This window comes from Phaseolus vulgaris, chromosome 5, assembly GCF_000499845.2.
Source record: "Phaseolus vulgaris cultivar G19833 chromosome 5, P. vulgaris v2.0, whole genome shotgun sequence".
NCBI classification, from domain to species: Eukaryota; Viridiplantae; Streptophyta; class Magnoliopsida; order Fabales; family Fabaceae; genus Phaseolus; species Phaseolus vulgaris.
This window is the reverse complement of record NC_023755.2, coordinates 4,233,175-4,254,088: the sequence shown is the minus strand read 5'-3', so window position 1 is coordinate 4,254,088 and position 20,914 is coordinate 4,233,175. Positions and strand designations below refer to the sequence as shown.

At 30.3% G+C, this 20,914-nt stretch overlaps 3 protein-coding genes and 1 long non-coding RNA gene across 7 annotated transcripts; 2 read left to right on the top strand and 2 right to left on the bottom strand.

Moving 5' to 3' along the window:
- The first annotated feature begins 2,990 nt into the window (after positions 1–2,990).
- LOC137836220 (VQ motif-containing protein 17-like) lies at positions 2,991–3,962 on the top strand. The gene has a single exon (XM_068645063.1). It carries the CDS (start codon positions 3,004–3,006, stop codon positions 3,619–3,621), a length of 618 nt encoding a protein of 205 aa, XP_068501164.1. The 5' UTR covers positions 2,991–3,003; the 3' UTR covers positions 3,622–3,962.
- A 3,989-nt stretch (positions 3,963–7,951) lies between these two features.
- Positions 7,952–12,216, bottom strand: LOC137834920 (GTP 3',8-cyclase, mitochondrial). Of its 4 annotated transcripts, none has more exons than XM_068643163.1 (7): positions 11,945–12,216; positions 10,716–11,786; positions 10,353–10,520; positions 10,067–10,258; positions 8,676–8,744; positions 8,323–8,407; positions 7,952–8,216 (listed from the first exon to the last, which is right to left on the bottom strand). In XM_068643163.1, exons 2-6 carry the CDS (start codon positions 11,181–11,183, stop codon positions 8,324–8,326), a joined length of 981 nt encoding a protein of 326 aa, XP_068499264.1. In that variant the 5' UTR covers positions 11,184–11,786; positions 11,945–12,216; the 3' UTR covers positions 7,952–8,216; position 8,323. The 4 variants fall into 4 exon arrangements, with proteins under 4 accessions (XP_068499264.1, XP_068499265.1, XP_068499262.1 ...); XM_068643164.1 differs by having other exon boundaries at positions 10,716–11,336; positions 11,787–12,208; XM_068643161.1 differs by having other exon boundaries at positions 10,716–11,339; positions 11,945–12,208.
- Positions 12,217–15,860: 3,644 nt separating this feature from the next.
- Positions 15,861–19,247, top strand: LOC137834924 (GTP 3',8-cyclase, mitochondrial-like). The gene is made up of 6 exons (XM_068643168.1): positions 15,861–16,696; positions 16,892–17,059; positions 17,154–17,345; positions 18,681–18,749; positions 19,016–19,100; positions 19,207–19,247. The coding sequence occupies exons 1-5, from the start codon at positions 16,229–16,231 to the stop codon at positions 19,097–19,099; spliced, it is 981 nt and encodes a 326-aa protein (XP_068499269.1). The 5' UTR covers positions 15,861–16,228; the 3' UTR covers position 19,100; positions 19,207–19,247.
- On the bottom strand, positions 19,112–20,355 carry LOC137834925 (uncharacterized). The gene is made up of 4 exons (XR_011084982.1): positions 20,177–20,355; positions 19,925–19,996; positions 19,759–19,821; positions 19,112–19,475 (listed from the first exon to the last, which is right to left on the bottom strand). It is a non-coding gene; the product is annotated as an uncharacterized lncRNA (long non-coding RNA).
- Between the last annotated feature and the right edge of the window lie 559 nt (positions 20,356–20,914).

Genomic DNA, 20,914 nt, shown 5'->3' with positions numbered 1-20,914 from the left:
GTATTAAAACACATAAAGTATTTTCATTTAGGTCAGATCATTAGAAATACTTCCCATACAATTTCAAAGATCTAAATCAAGAATAAAAATTCTAGCTTTAAGCATAAAATGAAAATAACAATATCAAATAAGAACAAAATATTATAGATAAATATCATCTCAATACATAGGAGTTTGAAGCGATTACATTCAATCCCAAAGGAAAGGAATTATTCACTCATAGTAGCCTTTACATGCACCAAAAGATTATTGAAAGCAAGAGAAGAAGATTTAGAATGTTTCTCCTTGACGGCTACCTCCTAAGGTTTCCTTCTTGTCTTTTCTCTTCGCCTTACACCCCTTTTTAACCTAATTGGGCTTGGATCAAGTGACATCTCTATTCATAGTATATCCCTTTGCTTCATCTCTCCTTAAATTTATGAAAAAAACCCAATGTTGGGATTAAATAGTTTTATTAATCTTATAATTCCAAAATATACGTCATAGCTTAATCAACAATTAAAATCAATAAATATCTAACTTTTTGCATGAAATTTCACTAAATAATGACACTTATCAGTAATACATATGTCCATGTTGAGACTCACATGACCAAATTTGTAAGACAAGCCAAAAATGTGCATAAAGCCTTCCCACCAATGAAATCTCTCTATTGTACAAAGGACATATTAGTATATACTTAACCAACACTAAGTTAATAAATATTAAAGATATATTACATTAGTATTAGCTTAATCGATGTTAACTTCATAAATAATAAAAAAAAATAAACTAGTATTGATCTTGTCGATACTAACTTAAATAATATATTATTAGTGTTAGTTAAGTTGATGATAACCTTATTGTTTTAAATATTTATTTTAGTTAATGAATTAAGCCAACACTAATATAACACTATATATAACAAATACTTTTACTTATTAAAAAAATATAAAATAGTTATCATCACCTTAAAATTAACTAAATAAACTTTATTAGCGTCAATTTAACGTTATAGTTAAGTCTATTGTAGTGAGAATGAACTTAACCTAACATATATATTTATATAACATAAAATAAATTTAAAAATATTTTTATACTTTTTAACTTTTAAAATATTAGTATTTTACGTTGTATTTTAGTCACTCCAGTCAATTTTAATAATATCGTATTTTGACTTACATTATTATTTGAAAGTTTATTTAATATATTTTTAGAGTTTTTAGATTTGAATTTTGTTATGGTTAAGTAAAATTTTTATTTTCTATCTAAATTATTTAGAATGTGAAAATTGTAAGTATTAAAATATGAAAGACTTTTATAAGAAATTTTTCATTAATAAAACTATTATCTTAATATATATATATATATATGGGTTTCTCAAATATGAATTTTTTAACATCGAGGGGGCTACTTAAACAGGTAACATTCTTTAACTTTAAAATTTTACAAAACTCTTATTCATGCAATTCATATTAAAATAATATTTTATTTAAATAAAAAAGTTGTTACATTCTTAAAATTTTAATGTCAAATCAAACATACTAACATCTACATGAGGTTCACCTTGTGATCGATTATTTGATCAACAGGAATCATGTTCTTAAAGTACAATTAGCCAATAATTATTTACTTTTGAAAAATAAAGCTAACACCTCAAAGTTCCAAATTGAATTTAAATGTTATATAATAGCTTAACTATTTTGCAATGATGGAGTCATGATTACCACGAACAATCATAATCATACCAGAGAAGAAGCAGTCTTCAATAGTTGTATAATATCATTCACTAAAAACGTTGTGTAGTGCAAGTCCCAGTAATATTGTGAGGTTGTTGGAACTTATATAAAAATATGGACATTTCTGAAATTTTTATTTTTATTTTTTTATAAAAAACATAAATTTATTTATTTGATAAAAATTCCTATTAAATGAATATTAGATTGGTGCCCTAATAGACAACGTAGTGATGCTTAAATTGCTCATTTAGGAGCTAAATGGATATACCTCAAGACTTACAATATAAAAAAAAAAGTCATTTGAAAATTAATTTTTAAAGGACATAAAGTGTATGATATTTGATTTTGTTTGGAAGAACTATATATAATTGAATATCTTTTGATGAATGACACTCTTCATCAAAGATCTTAGATTAGTTTTTAGTATTTTTTCGGTTTGAAGTATGGTAGTTGTAGAAACATTCTGACGTTCAAGTCTGATGTGGTTGTATGTTATAAACGTGTAACAAGGGTTAAATATTCATTATTTTCACCTTAATTAAGAGTATCAGTCTATTTATAATTTTTATCATGATCTTTTATATAAGAAAATCATTCTAGGTTCAATGTTCTTTTAATCACGTTCTTAAGAAATTGTTAAATTTTCTCCGTAATTATCTTTATTGCAGGTTTTACCTGCTAAACCGAGGGACCGATTGATTGTAATAATATTGTTTATTTAGTCGAAATACTCTAAGGTCTTGATATAGACTGTCAATCAATACAATAAAATCTATCATGGCTAAATTAGTAAAAACAAAGACTATAAGCATTAAAAATAATAAATATAAAATATTTTTAAATGGTTTTAAATGGTTTTGAGGCTATAAATTAGGAAACTGAGCTGAAATGATGAACTAAGGGATTGGATTTGGTTTAGTGATTGCTTTGACATGTGACAAAATAAGATTTATTTTAACCTTTCGATATCGGTTTTGGAATTTGAAATTTAATCGTAATTTTATTTTTGAAATATATTTCAGAAAAAGAAAATATATTTCAATAATTTTTTTATTTTAATTCTTAAATAACGTGGAAGTATTAGACCTATCATAAGAAAATGAAATTGAATGCAATAGGGCAAATAACCTATGGACATGTCTCTCATATTTGTTTGTTATAACTGTCAATGTCAATGCACAGAAACATTAAATAATGAAGAAGAAAATAACATGTGAGAGTAGGAAGAGCCATTAATGTGTTTCTCACTTTATTATTTTATTGACAATAAATTTGGTTAGATGTTATGTCCAATCTTAGTTGCCAAAAGACATCTTCAAGTAAACTTGAGAATCTGCACCTTGTTTTCTTGCAGGATATACTTCCATTATTTTTTTCCACTCTTGTTTCAACATTCAGAATCAACCACTACACTGCAACTTTCTATCAGTGTTACCAAGAAGATATGACAAAGCTACACATTTCTTCTCCAAGCTCACTATCCTCAAAGCTAGGAGTTAACAGAGACTCACATGTCATCTCAAAGTTCAAGTCAGAGATTAGGATAGTTCATATATTTGCTCCTGAAATAATTGAAATTGATGCTGCTAATTTTAGAGAGTTAGTTCAAAGACTCACAGGAAAGCCAGAAGAAGGGAGAGGTAGAAGCAACTCCAAAACTTCACTAACCAAAGATCCCATGGATTCACACCCGAAGGAGGCCTTGATCATTCAGGATGAAGAGGAGTTTCTGAGTCTGCAAAATGGGATAAGGGTAAAAGATGAACATGAAGAGGAAGAAGCTCAAGATGATCTATGGAGATCAAAGTTAAACAAGAAGTTCAGTGGCTTCCTTGATGGGTTCTCAGAATTTGATTGTCTGCTGGAAGAGTTAAGCACTACGCCTGAAGTGAATCAAGATTAAGGACAGGTTTTGATATATTGTTCTTGTCTGAATACTTGTTGTTCTGTATAAGGGTTGGAACTTCTCTGAAGTGTCTGTATAATGGTTGGAATATTCCTGAAGTCTCTTTATAAGGGTTGAGACATCTTTTAAATGTCTGTATAAGAGTTTGATCGAAGTATTTTATTTATTTATTTTTGAAAAGAAAATGAAAATGAGTCGATGAAGAACTGATGTTTCATAATTGTAGAACTGCATGTGTTGTTGATGTATTGATTTTATTTAGTCCTTTTGATGTTCAAGGATTACAGTGAATATTCATCAACACCACATGCTATTATAAAATTTTGTTGTGTGCATAATAGTTTTCTTATTGCGTCTCTTTCCGTTGGTATAGGTCTTTCACATACCAATTTTAGCTGGTTCAGCCATTTTTTTCTCTAGAATATTGTGTTTTCCTTCTTGGAATTAATCATTCCCAGTGGATCATAAGGGATATATGCACTTTTGCTGGCAAAAAATTATACCAATTGACTCCATTTGAAGCAAAATTATAATTCGAGCTTTGACAATATTGGAGTAATCAACAAGTGTCTTTGACATGCTCACAGTACAATGGAGATCTGACAGTTTTTTGTTATAACTCAGTCAAGTTAGAGAGGATGATGGAAAAAAGTATCTGTTTAATTTTAATGAAAATGTTCATCACGAATCTCTTATAACGAAGAATAAAAAAACATTCACTAGAGTAAATAATGGCTGATAAAGATATTGGAGTGAAAAAATGCGCAAAGGGCAGAGAGAGACAATTCTAAAATTGATTCACCCCCTAATACTATTGCTCCTTAAAACAACCTCATCGCATGAATTCTTTCCCAATCAGTTACTTCTTAGTTTCACTTTTTTTTTTGCCATCTACTCGTTGTCTTTATTAACCATTTTATGAAGTGACTATTTTACCCCCAATAAGATTCTTATCCACCATTTTATCAAACACTTTTATCTCGTAACATTTTATTTTATTTTATGAAGACTATTCAAATAAACAACTTTAGACTTTGAAAGCGAAAGAAATATCATTTAGACACTAATGTTGTGTTTGCTTCCACATGTGTGTTGTTTACGACGAAGGAAGAACGCGAATGATTATTGTTTGGATTTATGTGTGAGGGAGTGTGCGACGATGGAAAAGATAGTGAGTGAAGATTTTGTTTCTTCTTTCAACCGCAGATATATCCTTAAGGAAAGTCATGTAGACACAAATTGTTTTACTTCATTGTCCTCAATTGCATTCACTAAACTATGATTTTTGAAAGTAATAATCGATCATCCAATAATTTTTTTGCATGCATAATCGACTAACTAAAGGTTTTGAATACATAATTGGTAAATCAAAGATTTTGAATGCATAGTCGATTATGTAATATGTTATAAATGAGACATAATTGATTATTATAATTGATTATGTAGTATGTTATAAATGAGTTATAATCGATTATCCACTAAGACATATTTAATTATGTAGTATGTTATAAATGAGACATAATGGATTATCCTCATGATATATGTTGCATGTTGTTGGATTTGTGTTTCTTTTTTTGTGTGAAAATGATTAAAAAATCAATAATACGTGTAAATATTGAATTCATTATTATTATAAAAAACTATTATACAATTAATAATATTATTTAAATTTAATAAAAAATTATTTTCTAATTATATTTTATAAAAATATGAACATTTAAATTATTTATTTCTATCTAACAATTTAAAATTTGTACATAGATAATTTTCCATCTAAATTTTTTTACAATTATGAATATCAAAATTATATTTTTAACGTAAACACAATTATTTTAAGATAATTTTGTATTTTCTGACAAACTTACATATAGTGTATATTTTTTCCAAAGTTACTTCCTACACAATTTCAAAATTAATATTTTAATTATAAATAAATAAAATACATAAATAAATAAATATTTTTTGTTAAATTATTTTAAATGTAACTGTAAATTTGTATATGCTTAGATATTATTATTTTTTATGACAACTTTCCATGTTCTGACAATGTTAAGTAACTAATATTTTTTTTCAAAAATAATTATTCAACAATACCATAAATAATTTACAAAATTTTAATTGACTGAAATCTACACAAAAAAAACCTCATATTTCATTATTCAAATAATTTTAAAGATAAGAGTAAATTTGTAAATTTACATTTTACACCTTTTAAAAAAAAATTATTAGAGTAAGTCGGAAACTCGCCTATTATTACTACTACAAGAAAAATTATCAAATAGAAACCAAATTTAGAGATAAAAAAAAATGGTTTTAAAATTAGTTTCTAAATTAGTATCTAATTAGCTACCAAGGTTTTAACTACCAATTATTTAGATTCTAAATTTGGTAGCAAAAATTTTGGTCACTAATTAGATACCAATTTAGAAACTATTTAATAATAATAAAAACTAATTAGAAACCATTTTTTTTTAGTTTCTAAAATGGTCTCTAATTTAATCAATATAACAACTAATTATATTTTGTCTTTAAAATTGGTTTATGTTTAATGATTTTCTTGCATTCTGTTGTAGTGTAGAGGCTTGCCTCTGAAGATCTCTGCATAAGATTTGTATACAAATAACTAACCTCCTCAAAACAAATTAGATAACAAAATATTTTTATGATAGACGGTTTTATTTCTATCCAACCCGTTCATCTAATATATTTCTATTTACAAAAGGATTATATGTTATTAACGGTAGTTCTTACTCTTCTTAAAGAACTCAATTACGGTAGAGATGGCAATGCGGGCCAACTCGTCCGCACTTGGCCCGCCCCGCATAAAATATGTAGGTTGCTTTTATTGGTCTGCCCGCATGCAGTTAGCTTGTAGGCCTGTGGGCTGCTGACCCACATAAGGTATTTTTTTAAAAAGTAATAAAATATAAATTTTGAATAAATTTATTTTTTGTTTACTAAGTTATTTTTTTTCTTATTTAGATGAATTAGGTAAATGGTCTCATAGTATTATTCTCATGACACATGCATAATAAGATATGGGTAAAAAAAATTATAATGATGTTTTGAATTTTAGTGAAATTTGAATTTCAACGAAACTAATAAATTGACAAATAAAACATTTCATTAAATATATATATTTTTTAAGGTAATACATATAGACACATTATTACTATTCTAATGAAAAATAATATATATATATATATAATACTATATTTAAATTTTATTATAAAAAAAAACTAAGGTCTGACTACTACATTTAATATTTGATGAGTATTAAAATCAAACTAATCTATGCATTTTAAAAAGACAAAAAAAACATTATTAAATATTAAAAAAATAATATCAAATATATGGGAGTGCATAAAAAAAATTTAAAATATGCGAGTTATGTGAGCTAGCTTGCCCCGTCCCACACTTGGTCCGCATGTTGCGGATTATCTGGAGCGGGCTAGCGGGTTGAAATAGACAGTTTGTCCCACATTTTTCTTAGCAGATCGCGGGTTGATTTATCCCGCTTTGTCATCCTTAATGAGAGTCTTATGGTTTGTGCGACCATTATCTATAAGTCAACATTTTATTAATTATAAAATATGATGTTGCAAAGAGTTATTCTTCTTCTAGTTTATCATCATAACCTTGACAATTTTGTGTTGATGTTATGGACTTGCATATCTCTTTTATATGTACTAATTGATGACACTTATAACATTTAACATATGAGCTTTATAACACTTGTGTAAACGATTATTTTTCTTGTCATAGAAACTAAGTGAAACGATACTTGTATTGTTGTTTTTGTTACATTTTCTACCTGTTGAAGTTCTTGTCTTGAAAAACTCCTTTTGTAGATCTGTCTTGCCTCAAGCCTCCAATGTTCTTTGTTGTGCATGTAGTGTGTTCAACAATTTTACAAAAATTATGCTCTCTTGAGTTATCCAAGAACACAATTACGGCTTCAAATTTTTTTAACAATTCTAACATTTGAAAATTCAGTACCAAAGATTCTTATACATAATGCCAAGAAGCTGGTTGAAGTATTTAATCTTCAATGTTTGCATATCAAATCCTCTGATGAAGATTAGTGCTTGCATCCCTTTCAGCTTTTCATTTCCATTGTACTTTTGCTTCAAATATCCCAAATCTGATTGGGTGTCTTGAGTGTCATTATTTTAATTAAAAAAAAGGGATGATACTGCAATGAACAAGGTTAATCTTCTTTTGACTTTTTCTGTTTCCTCTCTTTATGGAATTTGATTTGAACAACACACTTTCAACAACTTCTTCCATTCTATCAGCCCAAAAGCATAAACCAATGGAGAAAGAGTAAAACACGACCCAAAAATCATAAGCCAATGGAGAAAGAGTTACACATGATCAGAAAATTTAAGCCCAAAGCTGCCTTATTACTGATACAACAACAGTGGATTCTACCCAAAGATATATATGTGGCTATCAATGAAGATTTATCACCCAACATGTAGTGATATTGACTATCAATGAAGATCACAGATAATACTCAATTCAGGGTGCTCTTGGCTGGGACTACTCTGGTTGCCTGCTATGCAAGTAATTTTATCTCTGTATGATACCTGAAATAGAGACAAATTATGATGTGCCTCACTAAATTGTAAAATAAATATTTTAGAGATTGAATGGAGAACATTTACAGGCAAAAAGAAAGAAAGAAGAAGAGACCTTATCCACCAATATGTATCATAGGCCTATTTGCAGTCTTTGCTATGTCAAACATGCCAGCATGTGAAGCTTTCTTCTTCTTCACCTAGAACAAAGGAAAGACAACATTAAGAAATAGTACAAGAATCTCTAACTAACTACTTGTAAGTTAGGTTTTGGGGTGTGCTGTCCCTTGCTATGCTTCTCTTATTCTTAAAGTATATCTTTTTTATTCTACCAAGTTAAATTAAAATAGCAGTGAGTGAAATTCTATTGCAGGATCATCATATTAAAAATTGATAAATTCTGGTAAAGAAATAAAAAAATTATAACACATTTGAGATTTAGCAATAATAATCAGAAAAAGTGTGTACCGCTGCTCCTATTATCTCCCCAAGTTCATGATCCTTTGCACCACATCTCAAGGGATCTCTTAAGCTAACCTGAAAAACGACCCATCTAAGAAAATCAAAAAAATATTTTGGTGAAGCTACACATTAGAAATGCTCTATATATTTTATGATATGTTTTATTGTCCCCGAGGATGTCAACATCCATACATACATCAAGCACCTTTAACTTGAACATAATAATAGTATAGATAACATCCGTAATGACCAGAATGTCTTGTAATAGGGAAAATGTTCATCAGTTTCATCATGGAATAATTTAAGAAATGATTAAGAATTCAAAAGAATGATGATAGTACATGAGTGCATCTAAAAAAAACAATTACAAGTCATCAACTAAATACAATATCAAATGAAATAGCATGTGCAAGAAGGGTCAAGGTAGTGCATGTTCAATCCCAAAATTTGTATGTGGTAGAGCCATATTTCTCCTAGTGCGTATCAAATCTTCCATTTACTAACAAATATCTAGATTCTCTACAGGAATCCACTTTCTGAAGGACACTTCTATATTCGTAAACAGATATTTAAAGTTATGCTTTTCTATTATGAGTTCATCAGATAGTTTCCCTTTTTCCCGTTATCGAGCATGTAACTAATCAAGAATTCAGAACTGACAGTAGACATCACAGTTTCAAAGTTCATATCTGATGCTGCCCATTCTTTATCCCTTTACTCTATTAAGCCACTGATGATCACTCCCAGAAGTAAACAACTCCAAGAACCATGCCCAGCAATTGAAACAGCTAACTACAAGGAATCAGACACTCTCTTTACAAAACCAGACCAGACTGCTAAAAGTTTGCATAGAAAGTCTTGATTTTACTTGCCAAAAAAAAGTATAGGCAATAAATACCAATTCCTTAATCCCGAGTGTTTCCCCCTCATCACCTAATTATCCAATTCAAGTACCCGTACATTTAGAAGACCAGCAATTAATATGATCTATGATACTCCATAAATGGAAACATAAAGGTGGTGTTTCCGTGTCAAATACTGATGCTTGTACATTCATATCAATTTTTGAAAGTAAATCATGATAATCTTTCTTCGCCGGTATTATCCATCTATATAAAATACTTTTCAACATTTGTTAACGAATCCAAAACATAGCATATCCTAAATTTCATATCCTAAATTTCAAAAAGATTTTCCTATTCTTGTAGTTGTATGTACTCATGTCGTACTAAGCATCCAGACTTCACATATTATCATCAACTCTAAAGTAACAGATTCACCAAAAACATTGAGTATTCAAATATAAGTGACATCACAGATTTTAGCCCAATTACCATCACCAGATTTAGGGAACAAGCATAATATACTGAACTTTGACGATTTTGAATATAACTTACCTCGGCAGGGCCGAATAAACAGACTTTAAAGTTCCCATCAGCAAGTAGTCGCAATCTATTGCAACCAGCACAAAAATGCTCAGTCATTGATGTGATAAACGAAACTCTACCTTCATGCCCATCTATTGTGAAATTCTTGGCTGTATCTGTAGGGTGATCCTGAACTCTTTTTAAGCTTGGAAACTGTTTCACCTGTTTGGTAATGATGATTATAAAGGGTATCTAGTATAAGAGAACAACAAAATGTAGTATGAAAGTTAGGTCTCCAGTCTGAATTCTACCTTACCACTGTATCCAACATTTCTGAGTAGGGTACAAGTTTCTTGACATTCCAAACATTTCCATCAAAAGGCATGAACTCTATAAAGCGAATATCAATTGGCTTTTCACGGGTCAACTCAACAAAGTCACAGATTTCATCATCATTGAATCCACGCATTACAACACAATTGACCTGAAAGGCAAGAGAAACATAAAAGATACCTTAAAATGCATCCATCAGTGACTTGAAATTTACCAGAGGGTAGGCACCCTTGTTGTAAAAATCATTTGATTAACTTAATGAATTTGGACAAAAAGGAAGCTGTTCATGGGGAGGTGATCAATGAGAAACACTTGCAAAAAGTAATGATATGCAACCAAGAAATACCTTAACTGGATTAAATCCGAGGTCTATGGCAGCATTAATTGAATTCATTACTTTTTCATGCCCTTTGCGTCTGGTCAAAAACTCAAACTTTGCAGGTACCAAAGTGTCTAAACTAATGTTGACAGAAGTAAGACCACAATCTTTCAGCTTTGGAAGTTTTCTCGTTAGAGCAATACCATTGGTAGTCATAGACAATGTTCTCAGTCCCTTCAAGTTTGATAATTCCAAACATATATCTTCAATATCCTTTCTAACAGTTGGTTCCCCACCCGTCAGACGTATTTTAGTTACCCCGGAGCTTACAAACAGATTTGCCAACCGCAGAATCTCAGTACCTGTTAAAAGTTGAGGGCTAGGAGTGAGTTCCACACCTTCTGCAGGCATACAATACTGACACCTTAAATTGCACCTCTCTGTTAAAGATATTCTCAAGTATGTGTGAAGCCTTCCAAATGAATCTACCAACATATCAGAGATGGAATGATCCTTTGGCAGATCTTCAGATACCGAAGCAAAAGATGAAGTAGCCAAAGCTCTTGTTGCATATTCATTCAAGTGTCCACCGAACAAAGCTTGACGAGTACTACTGGCAGCACAGTACGAACCCACATCACAATTCAACTGCTTCAAGAAAATTTGTGTCACAAGCCAGCCACATTTTCATAAACAAAATTTGAACACACATTAGCTCCACCAAACCCCAGATTAACTAAATTCTTACACAACAACAAAAAACCATCTGGGTATCAATATTTAATCCTTCAAGTACGCATACCGTAAAAACTCAATTTATATTGAAACGGCACAAACTAAGTGATTGATTTTGCATTTTTCTTGGTAGAACCGGGGGATTACAAGTTTATTACTGAATTTGGACATACATCAGAACCGCCACACTCCAGATTAACACACAGCATGAATCTAGATTTAATCAGTACTCTTCTGCATGTAAATGGGTATTACTATATTTAATCACTGAAGTGAGCATATTATTAAAAAAAAAACTGAATTGAAGTACAGTGATGAATTTTTCCATGATCCTCATAGAACAGGGGAATCATAAGTTTATACCTGAAATTGAACATGGCATGGACGATTCAGTTAACTTCATGTGTGTGTCACAAAACATCAATTTTTTCAATCCATGACAACCAACTTGATTGAGCAGTTACATCACCAAAAGAATAAGCTAAAACAAACTGAAAGAGAGAGAGAGAGGGGGGTCTCACCGGAAAGGAATTTGATAGGTTAAACCCAATTGGGCTGTGAAAGAATTTTGATAAGTGGCGCCTCATGGTTGACGCTGAAACGATGAATTTGGACAAAATAATGAGTTGGGGATTGGAAAAGTTTTTACTTTATTTAAATTTTTTTCTGGGACAGCAAAGACTGGTAACATATGTATCTATAGAAGGGAAGAGAGAGTTTTGAGATGTGGTGGTGTTGGTTGTGAAGGGTGAGGTGACAGACAATGAGACAGAGATACCCGAGAGTGCAAAGTGCCGAGACACCATTGTAATATATTATATTCTATCCACACACGATTAAAATATATTTTTCTAAAGGCCATATGGCCCCAACACATTTTTCCCAAGGATTAGTTGGTTCCAGTTTTAAATATCCACCACCGATTATCTTTTCCAGATTTTTTAACGTATAATTTTTGTTTTTTAGTTTAAATTTTAGATTACTAAGTTATTTGTGTAGTATGAAAATGATTTGAATAGATGTTATGTTAAAATTTGAGTTTATATTTCATGGAAGTAATCATAGTAGACATCATTTCACACAAATTAACATTCCAAATATTTTTATATTATAAGTGTAGAGAATGTTTAAAGTTTGAATTAGGGATAAAAATTAATTTTGTATTATAGTTGAAGAATGAAAAAGGATATTTATATTAATTTCTATATGTAAGAAGTATTTTGTAAGATATTAGTGAGAACAGATGATGTTAATGATTTTGTCTTATGAGGAACGAAGTTTAGTCTAAATTTGACTATTTGTTTAACATGATTTTTTTTTAGTTTTTAGGAACTAAAAATATATTTAACTTTAATTTTTTAATTTTTTTTTAATGAGTGGTGTTTAACTCTATTAAACGTTATGAATTATTTATTTAATATTATTAATGTTGTTATTAATATGATTGTTTAACTCTATTAAGTTATGAATTATTTATTTAATATTATTAATGTTGTTATTAATATGGTTAATGTTTTTATTAATATGATTAATTTTTTTATTAATATGGTTAATATTTTTTATTAATATGGTCCTTAGGAGTAAATTTATTACTTCTGACATGATACACTTGCCGTAAAATAGTCATCAGAAGACTGGGGACAAGTTGAGTTAAACCAAATGCAACTCAACAACAAAGCAAGGTACACTTTAATTTGTGCGTTATCTAAAAATAAATATAAAAAGATTTGCAAGTTAAAGTTAGCCAATGAGATATGAGACTCCTTGATGAAAATACATTTAGTTAAGAAAATTGTAACTCTCATGCCACAATTCAAGTCTTTCACCATGATGGATGGTGAGACTATGAATGACATGTTTGGAAGAATGAAAGTTCTTTTAAATGGTCTATAAACTCTTAGATATAGCTTCTCTAAGGCTTAGATCAACCTAAACTTGTTGGAAAACATGCCAAAGGTGTGGGAACCTAAAACAGTGGTCATTGCAGGGGCTCATGATCTAAAAAAGCTAATGTGGGATTGGCTTCTAGGAATATTGAGAGTGAATGAGATGCATCTCCAAGATCATGAGTAGAAGAAAGTATCAACATCATCTGACCAAGGTCTTCACGCAAAGTCAACCTCCAAACAGACCCAACTCAAACAAAATGAAACTGGAGCTTAGAAAGCTCTAGAGGAGGAAGACAATACTTCTGAAGTTGAGTATGACAACTCAACTGATGAGGAAATATCAAGGATGATAAGAAGGTTTAAGCGAAGGCTTAAACAAAGTGATAAAGGTAGTGGAAAGATCTACCAAAAAGAAAAACAATGAGAAAACTAACTATGCTTCTAGTAATTAATGTCCAATATGTGTTTTCCAAAATAAGAGCATAGAAATTTGAAACACCAAGCTAAATTGATCATGATTTGTAAATATCAAGTTTACAATACTTATTCTTCAAGAAACTGAATCTCATGGAAATCGTCCAAGGCCTACTGCTATAGAAAAAGTCCTAAGTCAAGCAAAGTAAATATGCCTTATTATCTTCTTGTATATTAATGACTTGAAGCCCCCATCATTCTTTTGGAGACGGATATACTTCCAATTAATTATTAACTAAGTCATGCTTATTAATGTCACCTGTTTTTTGTCCATCTATCAAAATCCTTAAGGGCAACCGACCACCTATTAATTTGAATTTGTAACCAAGAATACCAACTATAGTCATATTTACTAATTGAATTCAACCCATTATGCTAAGCATTTTACCTTTCCAAAAGGTCAATTTAAGTCTGACTTTATCTGCCAAAGGTTGTAGGTAATTAAATCTAAGAGTTTCAGAACAAATGGTTACACCTAAATATATGAAGGGTAAAAAACCTTTACCAAAACCCAACTGGACATAATTCTTCTATTGAAAGCAAGTGTAAAATTGACTTCTCGTAAGATTAAGCCATTGCTCATAATGCAAGCCATTACTTAGAATGCAACTCATAATCATGTAAAAATTGCATAAGATTTATAAGGTTTCAATTATTAACCTTGCAAAAGATAAAAACATCATCAACATACGTAACATGGGAAGGAGCATTATTACCCTTTGGACTAGCCATGCAAAACACCTTATTGCATTGGATGAGCTATTGAATATTTGTGTTTAAAACCTCTTTAGCCAAGCAAAAAAGGAGATGGGAGATAGGGTCCCCCTATTTGAATTTAAAGAAGACATAACTCAAATGGATTGGAAAGACCGAATGTAGAATATAAACAATCCAATTACAAAAGGTAGAATGAAAACTAAATTGGTGAAAGACTTTGATCAAGAAATTCTAATTAATAGTGTCAAAGGTTTTTTTATGTCAATTTTTATAGCCAAATTACCTTCATGAACTTGTTTAGGTAGAATGTGTATTGATTTAGAAGTAATAAAAATACGATATTTAATCTGAAACTTGTTTAGGTAGAATGTGTATTGATTTAGAAGTAATACAAATACGATCTTTAATCCGGTAACTCCTGACAAAACCATTTTGATAAATTGAAATATTACATTTAGCAATGACCCCAAGTTTTTTAGTGGAAATTTTAAAAATAATCTTAAATTTAAAGTTAACCACAACAATAAATATAAAGTCTTCAAATTATCATCACATCTAAGTTTAAGAATAAGAGAGATCACACTAGCTATGATGAATCTAGTTCTCAAGTAAAAAAATATTGTGTACCCTAAACTTTGATACAAAATTGGATTTTGTTCCTCACTGAAATTGTAGTTACTAAATCTTTGCACTTTGAAAAATCATGTATGACATCCTCATAAGCAAATGACATTAACAATGTTGTCATGTGGCAAACAAAGTTCCACATCAACAAAAAGTTTGACTTTGTTTATTTCTTCTAATCAACATGACTTTTTATCATATCAAAGTTAAAATATTAAAAACATATTTAACTCTAAGTTTTTTAATTATCCATATTTAACTCTAATAAACTATGAATTGTTTATTTAGTAATATTATTATTATTTTAATGTTATTATTATTATCATTATTAATAATAATAACAATATTATTATTATGTTGTTTTTATTATCAATAATGATAATAATATTAATATTAATAATAATGATAATAATAACAATGATAATAATATTAACAATTTTAGTAATAATATTAATATTAATAATAACATTAATAATATTAATAAAAAAATTAATCATATTAATAAAAACATTAACCATATTAATAACAACATTAATAATATTAAATAAATAATTCATAACTTAATAGAGTTAAACAATCATATTAATAACAACATTAATAATATTAAATAAATAATTCATAACTTTTAATAGAGTTAAACACCACTCATTAAAAAAAATTAAAATTAAATATATTTTTAGTTCCTAAAAACTAAAAAAAAATCATGTTAAACAAATAGTCAAATTTAGACTAAACTTCGTTCCTCATAAGACAGAATCATTAACGTCATCTGTTCTCACTAATGTCTTACAAAATACTTCTTACACATAGAAATTAATATAAATATCCTTTTTCATTCTTCAACTATAATACAAAATTAATTTTCATCCCTAATCCAAACTTTAAACATTCTTCAAATTTTGTTTATGAAAATGTGGCTGGCTTGTGACACAAATTTTCTTGAAGCAGTTGAATTGTGATGTGGGTTCGTACTGTGCTGCCAGTAGTACTCGTCAAGCTTTGTTCGGTGGACACTTGAATGAATATGCAACAAGAGCTTTGGCTACTTCATCTTTTGCTTCGGTATCTGAAGATCTGCCAAAGGATCATTCCATCTCTGATATGTTGGTAGATTCATTTGGAAGGCTTCACACATACTTGAGAATATCTTTAACAGAGAGGTGCAATTTAAGGTGTCAGTATTGTATGCCTGCAGAAGGTGTGGAACTCACTCCTAGCCCTCAACTTTTAACAGGTACTGAGATTCTGCGGTTGGCAAATCTGTTTGTAAGCTCCGGGGTAACTAAAATACGTCTGACGGGTGGGGAACCAACTGTTAGAAAGGATATTGAAGATATATGTTTGGAATTATCAAACTTGAAGGGACTGAGAACATTGTCTATGACTACCAATGGTATTGCTCTAACGAGAAAACTTCCAAAGCTGAAAGATTGTGGTCTTACTTCTGTCAACATTAGTTTAGACACTTTGGTACCTGCAAAGTTTGAGTTTTTGACCAGACGCAAAGGGCATGAAAAAGTAATGAATTCAATTAATGCTGCCATAGACCTCGGATTTAATCCAGTTAAGGTATTTCTTGGTTGCATATCATTACTTTTTGCAAGTGTTTCTCATTGATCACCTCCCCATGAACAGCTTCCTTTTTGTCCAAATTCATTAAGTTAATCAAATGATTTTTACAACAAGGGTGCCTACCCTCTGGTAAATTTCAAGTCACTGATGGATGCATTTTAAGGTATCTTTTATGTTTCTCTTGCCTTTCAGGTCAATTGTGTTGTAATGCGTGGATTCAATGATGATGAAATCTGTGACTTTGTTGAGTTGACCCGTGAAAAGCCAATTGATATTCGCTTTATAGAGTTCATGCCTTTTGATGGAAATGTTTGGAATGTCAAGAAACTTGTACCCTACTCAGAAATGTTGGATACAGTGGTAAGGTAGAATTCAGACTGGAGACCTAACTTTCATACTACATTTTGTTGTTCTCTTATACTAGATACCCTTTATAATCATCATTACCAAACAGGTGAAACAGTTTCCAAGCTTAAAAAGAGTTCAGGATCACCCTACAGATACAGCCAAGAATTTCACAATAGATGGGCATGAAGGTAGAGTTTCGTTTATCACATCAATGACTGAGCATTTTTGTGCTGGTTGCAATAGATTGCGACTACTTGCTGATGGGAACTTTAAAGTCTGTTTATTCGGCCCTGCCGAGGTAAGTTATATTCAAAATCGTCAAAGTTCAGTATATTATGCTTGTTCCCTAAATCTGGTGATGGTAATTGGGCTAAAATCTGTGATGTCACTTATATTTGAATACTCAATGTTTTTGGTGAATCTGTTACTTTAGAGTTGATGATAATATGTGAAGTCTGGATGCTTAGTACGACATGAGTACATACAACTACAAGAATAGGAAAATCTTTTTGAAATTTAGGATATGAAATTTAGGATATGCTATGTTTTGGATTCGTTAACAAATGTTGAAAAGTATTTTATATAGATGGATAATACCGGCGAAGAAAGATTATCATGATTTACTTTCAAAAATTGATATGAATGTACAAGCATCAGTATTTGACACGGAAACACCACCTTTATGTTTCCATTTATGGAGTATCATAGATCATATTAATTGCAGGTCTTCTAAATGTACGGGTACTTGAATTGGATAATTAGGTGATGAGGGGGAAACACTCGGGATTAAGGAATTGGTATTTATGGCCTATACTTTTTTTTGGCAAAGTAAAATCAAGACTTTCTATGCAAACTTTTAGCAGTCTGGTCTGGTTTTGTAAAGAGAGTGTCTGATTCCTTGTAGTTAGCTGTTTCAATTGTTGGGCATGGTTCTTGGAGTTGTTTACTTCTGGGAGTGATCATCAGTGGCTTAATAGAGTAAAGGGATAAAGAATGGGCAGCATCAGATATGAACTTTGAAACTGTGATGTCTACTGTCAGTTCTGAATTCTTGATTAGTTACATGCTCGATAATGGGAAAAAGGGAAACTATCTGATGAACTCATAATAGAAAAACATAACTCTAAATATCTGTTTACGAATATAGAAGTGCCCTGCAGAAAGTGGATTCCTGTAGCGAATCTAGATATTTGTTAGATATTTGTTAGTAAATGGAAAATTTGATACGCACTAGGAGAAATATGGCTCTACCACATACAAATTTTGGGATTGAACATGCACTACCTTGCCCCTTCTTGCACATGCTATTTCATTTGATATTGTATTTAGTTGATGACTTGTAATTGTTTTTTTTAGATGCACTAATGTACTATCATCATTCTTTTGATTTCTTAATCATTTCTTAAATTATTCCATGATGAAACTGATGAGCATTTTCCCTATTACAAGACATTCTGGTCATTACGGATGTTATCTATACTATTATTATGTTCAAGTTAAAGGTGCTTGATGTATGTATGGATGTTGACATCGGTCGGGGACAATAAAACATATCATAAAATATATAGAGCATTTCTAATGTGTAGCTTCACCAAAAGATTTTTTTGATTTTCTTAGATGGGTCGTGTTTCAGGTTAGCTTAAGAGATCCCTTGAGATGTGGTGCAAAGGATCATGAACTTGGGGAGATAATAGGAGCAGCGGTACACACTTTTTCTGATTATTATGGCTAAATCTCAAATGTGTTATAATTTTTTTATTTCTTTACCAGAATTTATCACTTTTTAATATGATGATCCTGCAATAGAATTTCACTCACTGCTATTTTAATTTAACTTGGTAGAATAAAAAAGATATACTTTAGGAATAAGAGAAGCATAGCAAGGGACAACACCCCACAACCTAACTTACAAGTAGTTAGTTAGAGATTCTTGTACTATTTCTTAATGGTGTCTTTCCTTTGTTCTAGGTGAAGAAGAAGAAAGCTTCACATGCTGGCATGTTTGACATAGCAAAGACTGCAAATAGGCCTATGATACATATTGGTGGATAAGGTCTCTTCTTCTTTCTTTCTTTTTGCCTGTAAATGTTCTCCATTCAATCTCTAAAATATTTATTTTACAATTTAGTGAGGCACATCATAATTTGTCTCTATTTCAGGTATCATACAGAGATAAAATTACTTATCATTATCTCTCACAAACAATATACCAACCAAAAATACAATATAGACACGACACGACAAAACTATCACACACTTCAATGAGAAGAGACACACACTTGAATGAGAGGCAGACCCGAAAATTAACAATAAACCCTGAGATTTACAGACTAATGCATCCAACATATGACAGTATCACCACAGAAGCTTAAAATTGCAGACAAACCTGATACTCTGGAACCAGTTCTTTCAACTCGGAATAAAGATCCTGCAAAACAGAAAAATAACCCACAAAAAATAAAAGTCAAACAAAGTCCAAAATTCATAACCAACTTCACGCTATAATAAACAACAATTAGTCTCAGGTATCCTTCATTTCCAAAGTCCAACAGAGAGATACTATACAAGAATACCCAATTCCAAACTTCACCACAATAACAGTATTAGCAGCACCCTCCTCAGATAAAACATAGAATCTAACACTGTTCAGAATAAACTAACTTTTCATCAAGCACCAACAACACAGTGATAATAATAGAGAAAGAAATTACAGTGTTACTGGAGCTTGGAGTTTGGAGCCATCTAACTGAATTCGCGAGATTAGATTGCTGACCCTGTCATTCCATTGCAAAAATAGAAAACAGCAACTCGCATAAGCAACAATCAAACACAAACAATGCTGTAAACAAAATAGTTAGTTACTGCTTTCTCAGTTACCACGCGAAACCGAAGCCGAGAAAGCGCAGAAACGCTTCTGAAGAACGCCATTTGCACTAGCGCAACAACAACCTGTACCAGCTCTTCAGTGTTAGCAACGCATAAACACTAAAAAGCATTCATAAAAAATGGGATGAAGAAAAAGCTACAAGGTGAGGGATCGTGAATCGGAACAGTTGAAGACGTTGAATAGTGAAAGAAAAAGGAAATGGAAAAGAAGTAGTTAGGGTTTGAATCGGAAGAAGAGCGCACCGGTAAAAAGTCAAAGAGAAAGGGAAGAAAGATCGCAGATCCAGAAAATTTGCGAACAGAATTGGTCTTTATAAAGACATTAATGCAATGAAGGGTGGTTTCTGAATGTAATATAAAGTGGTGCTGCGCTTGGCTCTTCCAAATGTTTTGGTATTAGTCAATGGTGATCACGACCAAGGCCAACATTTGTTCTTTTTTTTAATCATTTAATATTTTTTATTTAAATCATTAACTAATATTTTTTTTTATCTACATAGGTAAGTAAAAAGAGAAAACAAGATATTATCAATTTAAATAACATCTAGTTTTTTAAATAGAATAATAAAAAGAGAAGTCTCTTCAATTTTCAAATTCTTTTAATCTCTTTAATTTATTTGTATTATTATAACAACTTGATGTTTTTATTATATGGTGACGTAGTGGTGATAGATGAAGTAATAAAACTACAGTAATCTATATGTAAAGAAATATTTTATTATAATAATTTTTTATATAATTTTTTTAATTTTATTCTTATTTAATATATCTTATTTTATTATTACAAGTATTCTTCATTCATATGAATTACTTAAAAAATAAAATTAATTTTTAATTTTTTAAATTAATATTAATATACAGTTTTTATATGCAAATTAATTCTCTCATTTTTTTTCTTAATTCCTTATTTTAAGGTAACAACAGGAAGAAAGAGATAATATAACATCAAGTAAATCATAACCTCAAAACTACCAATGAAAG

Bases quoted from the DNA above. Each gene is read 5' to 3' on its own strand.
- LOC137836220 (XM_068645063.1), top strand. From the start codon at position 3,004: ATGTCCAATCTTAGTTGCCAAAAGACATCTTCAAGTAAACTTGAGAAT.
- LOC137834920 (XM_068643161.1), bottom strand. From the start codon at position 12,010: ATGAGGCGCCACTTATCAAAATTCTTTCACAGCCCAATTGGGTTTAAC. The intron at 8,745-10,066 runs GTAAGTTATATT...GTCGTTTTTCAG, and splicing joins GTTTATTCGGCCCTGCCGAG to GTTAGCTTAAGAGATCCCTT. The intron at 8,408-8,675 runs GTACACACTTTT...CCTTTGTTCTAG, and splicing joins GGGAGATAATAGGAGCAGCG to GTGAAGAAGAAGAAAGCTTC.
- LOC137834924 (XM_068643168.1), top strand. From the start codon at position 16,229: ATGTTGGTAGATTCATTTGGAAGGCTTCACACATACTTGAGAATATCT. The intron at 16,697-16,891 runs GTATTTCTTGGT...CTTGCCTTTCAG, and splicing joins TCGGATTTAATCCAGTTAAG to GTCAATTGTGTTGTAATGCG. The intron at 17,060-17,153 runs GTAAGGTAGAAT...ATTACCAAACAG, and splicing joins CAGAAATGTTGGATACAGTG to GTGAAACAGTTTCCAAGCTT.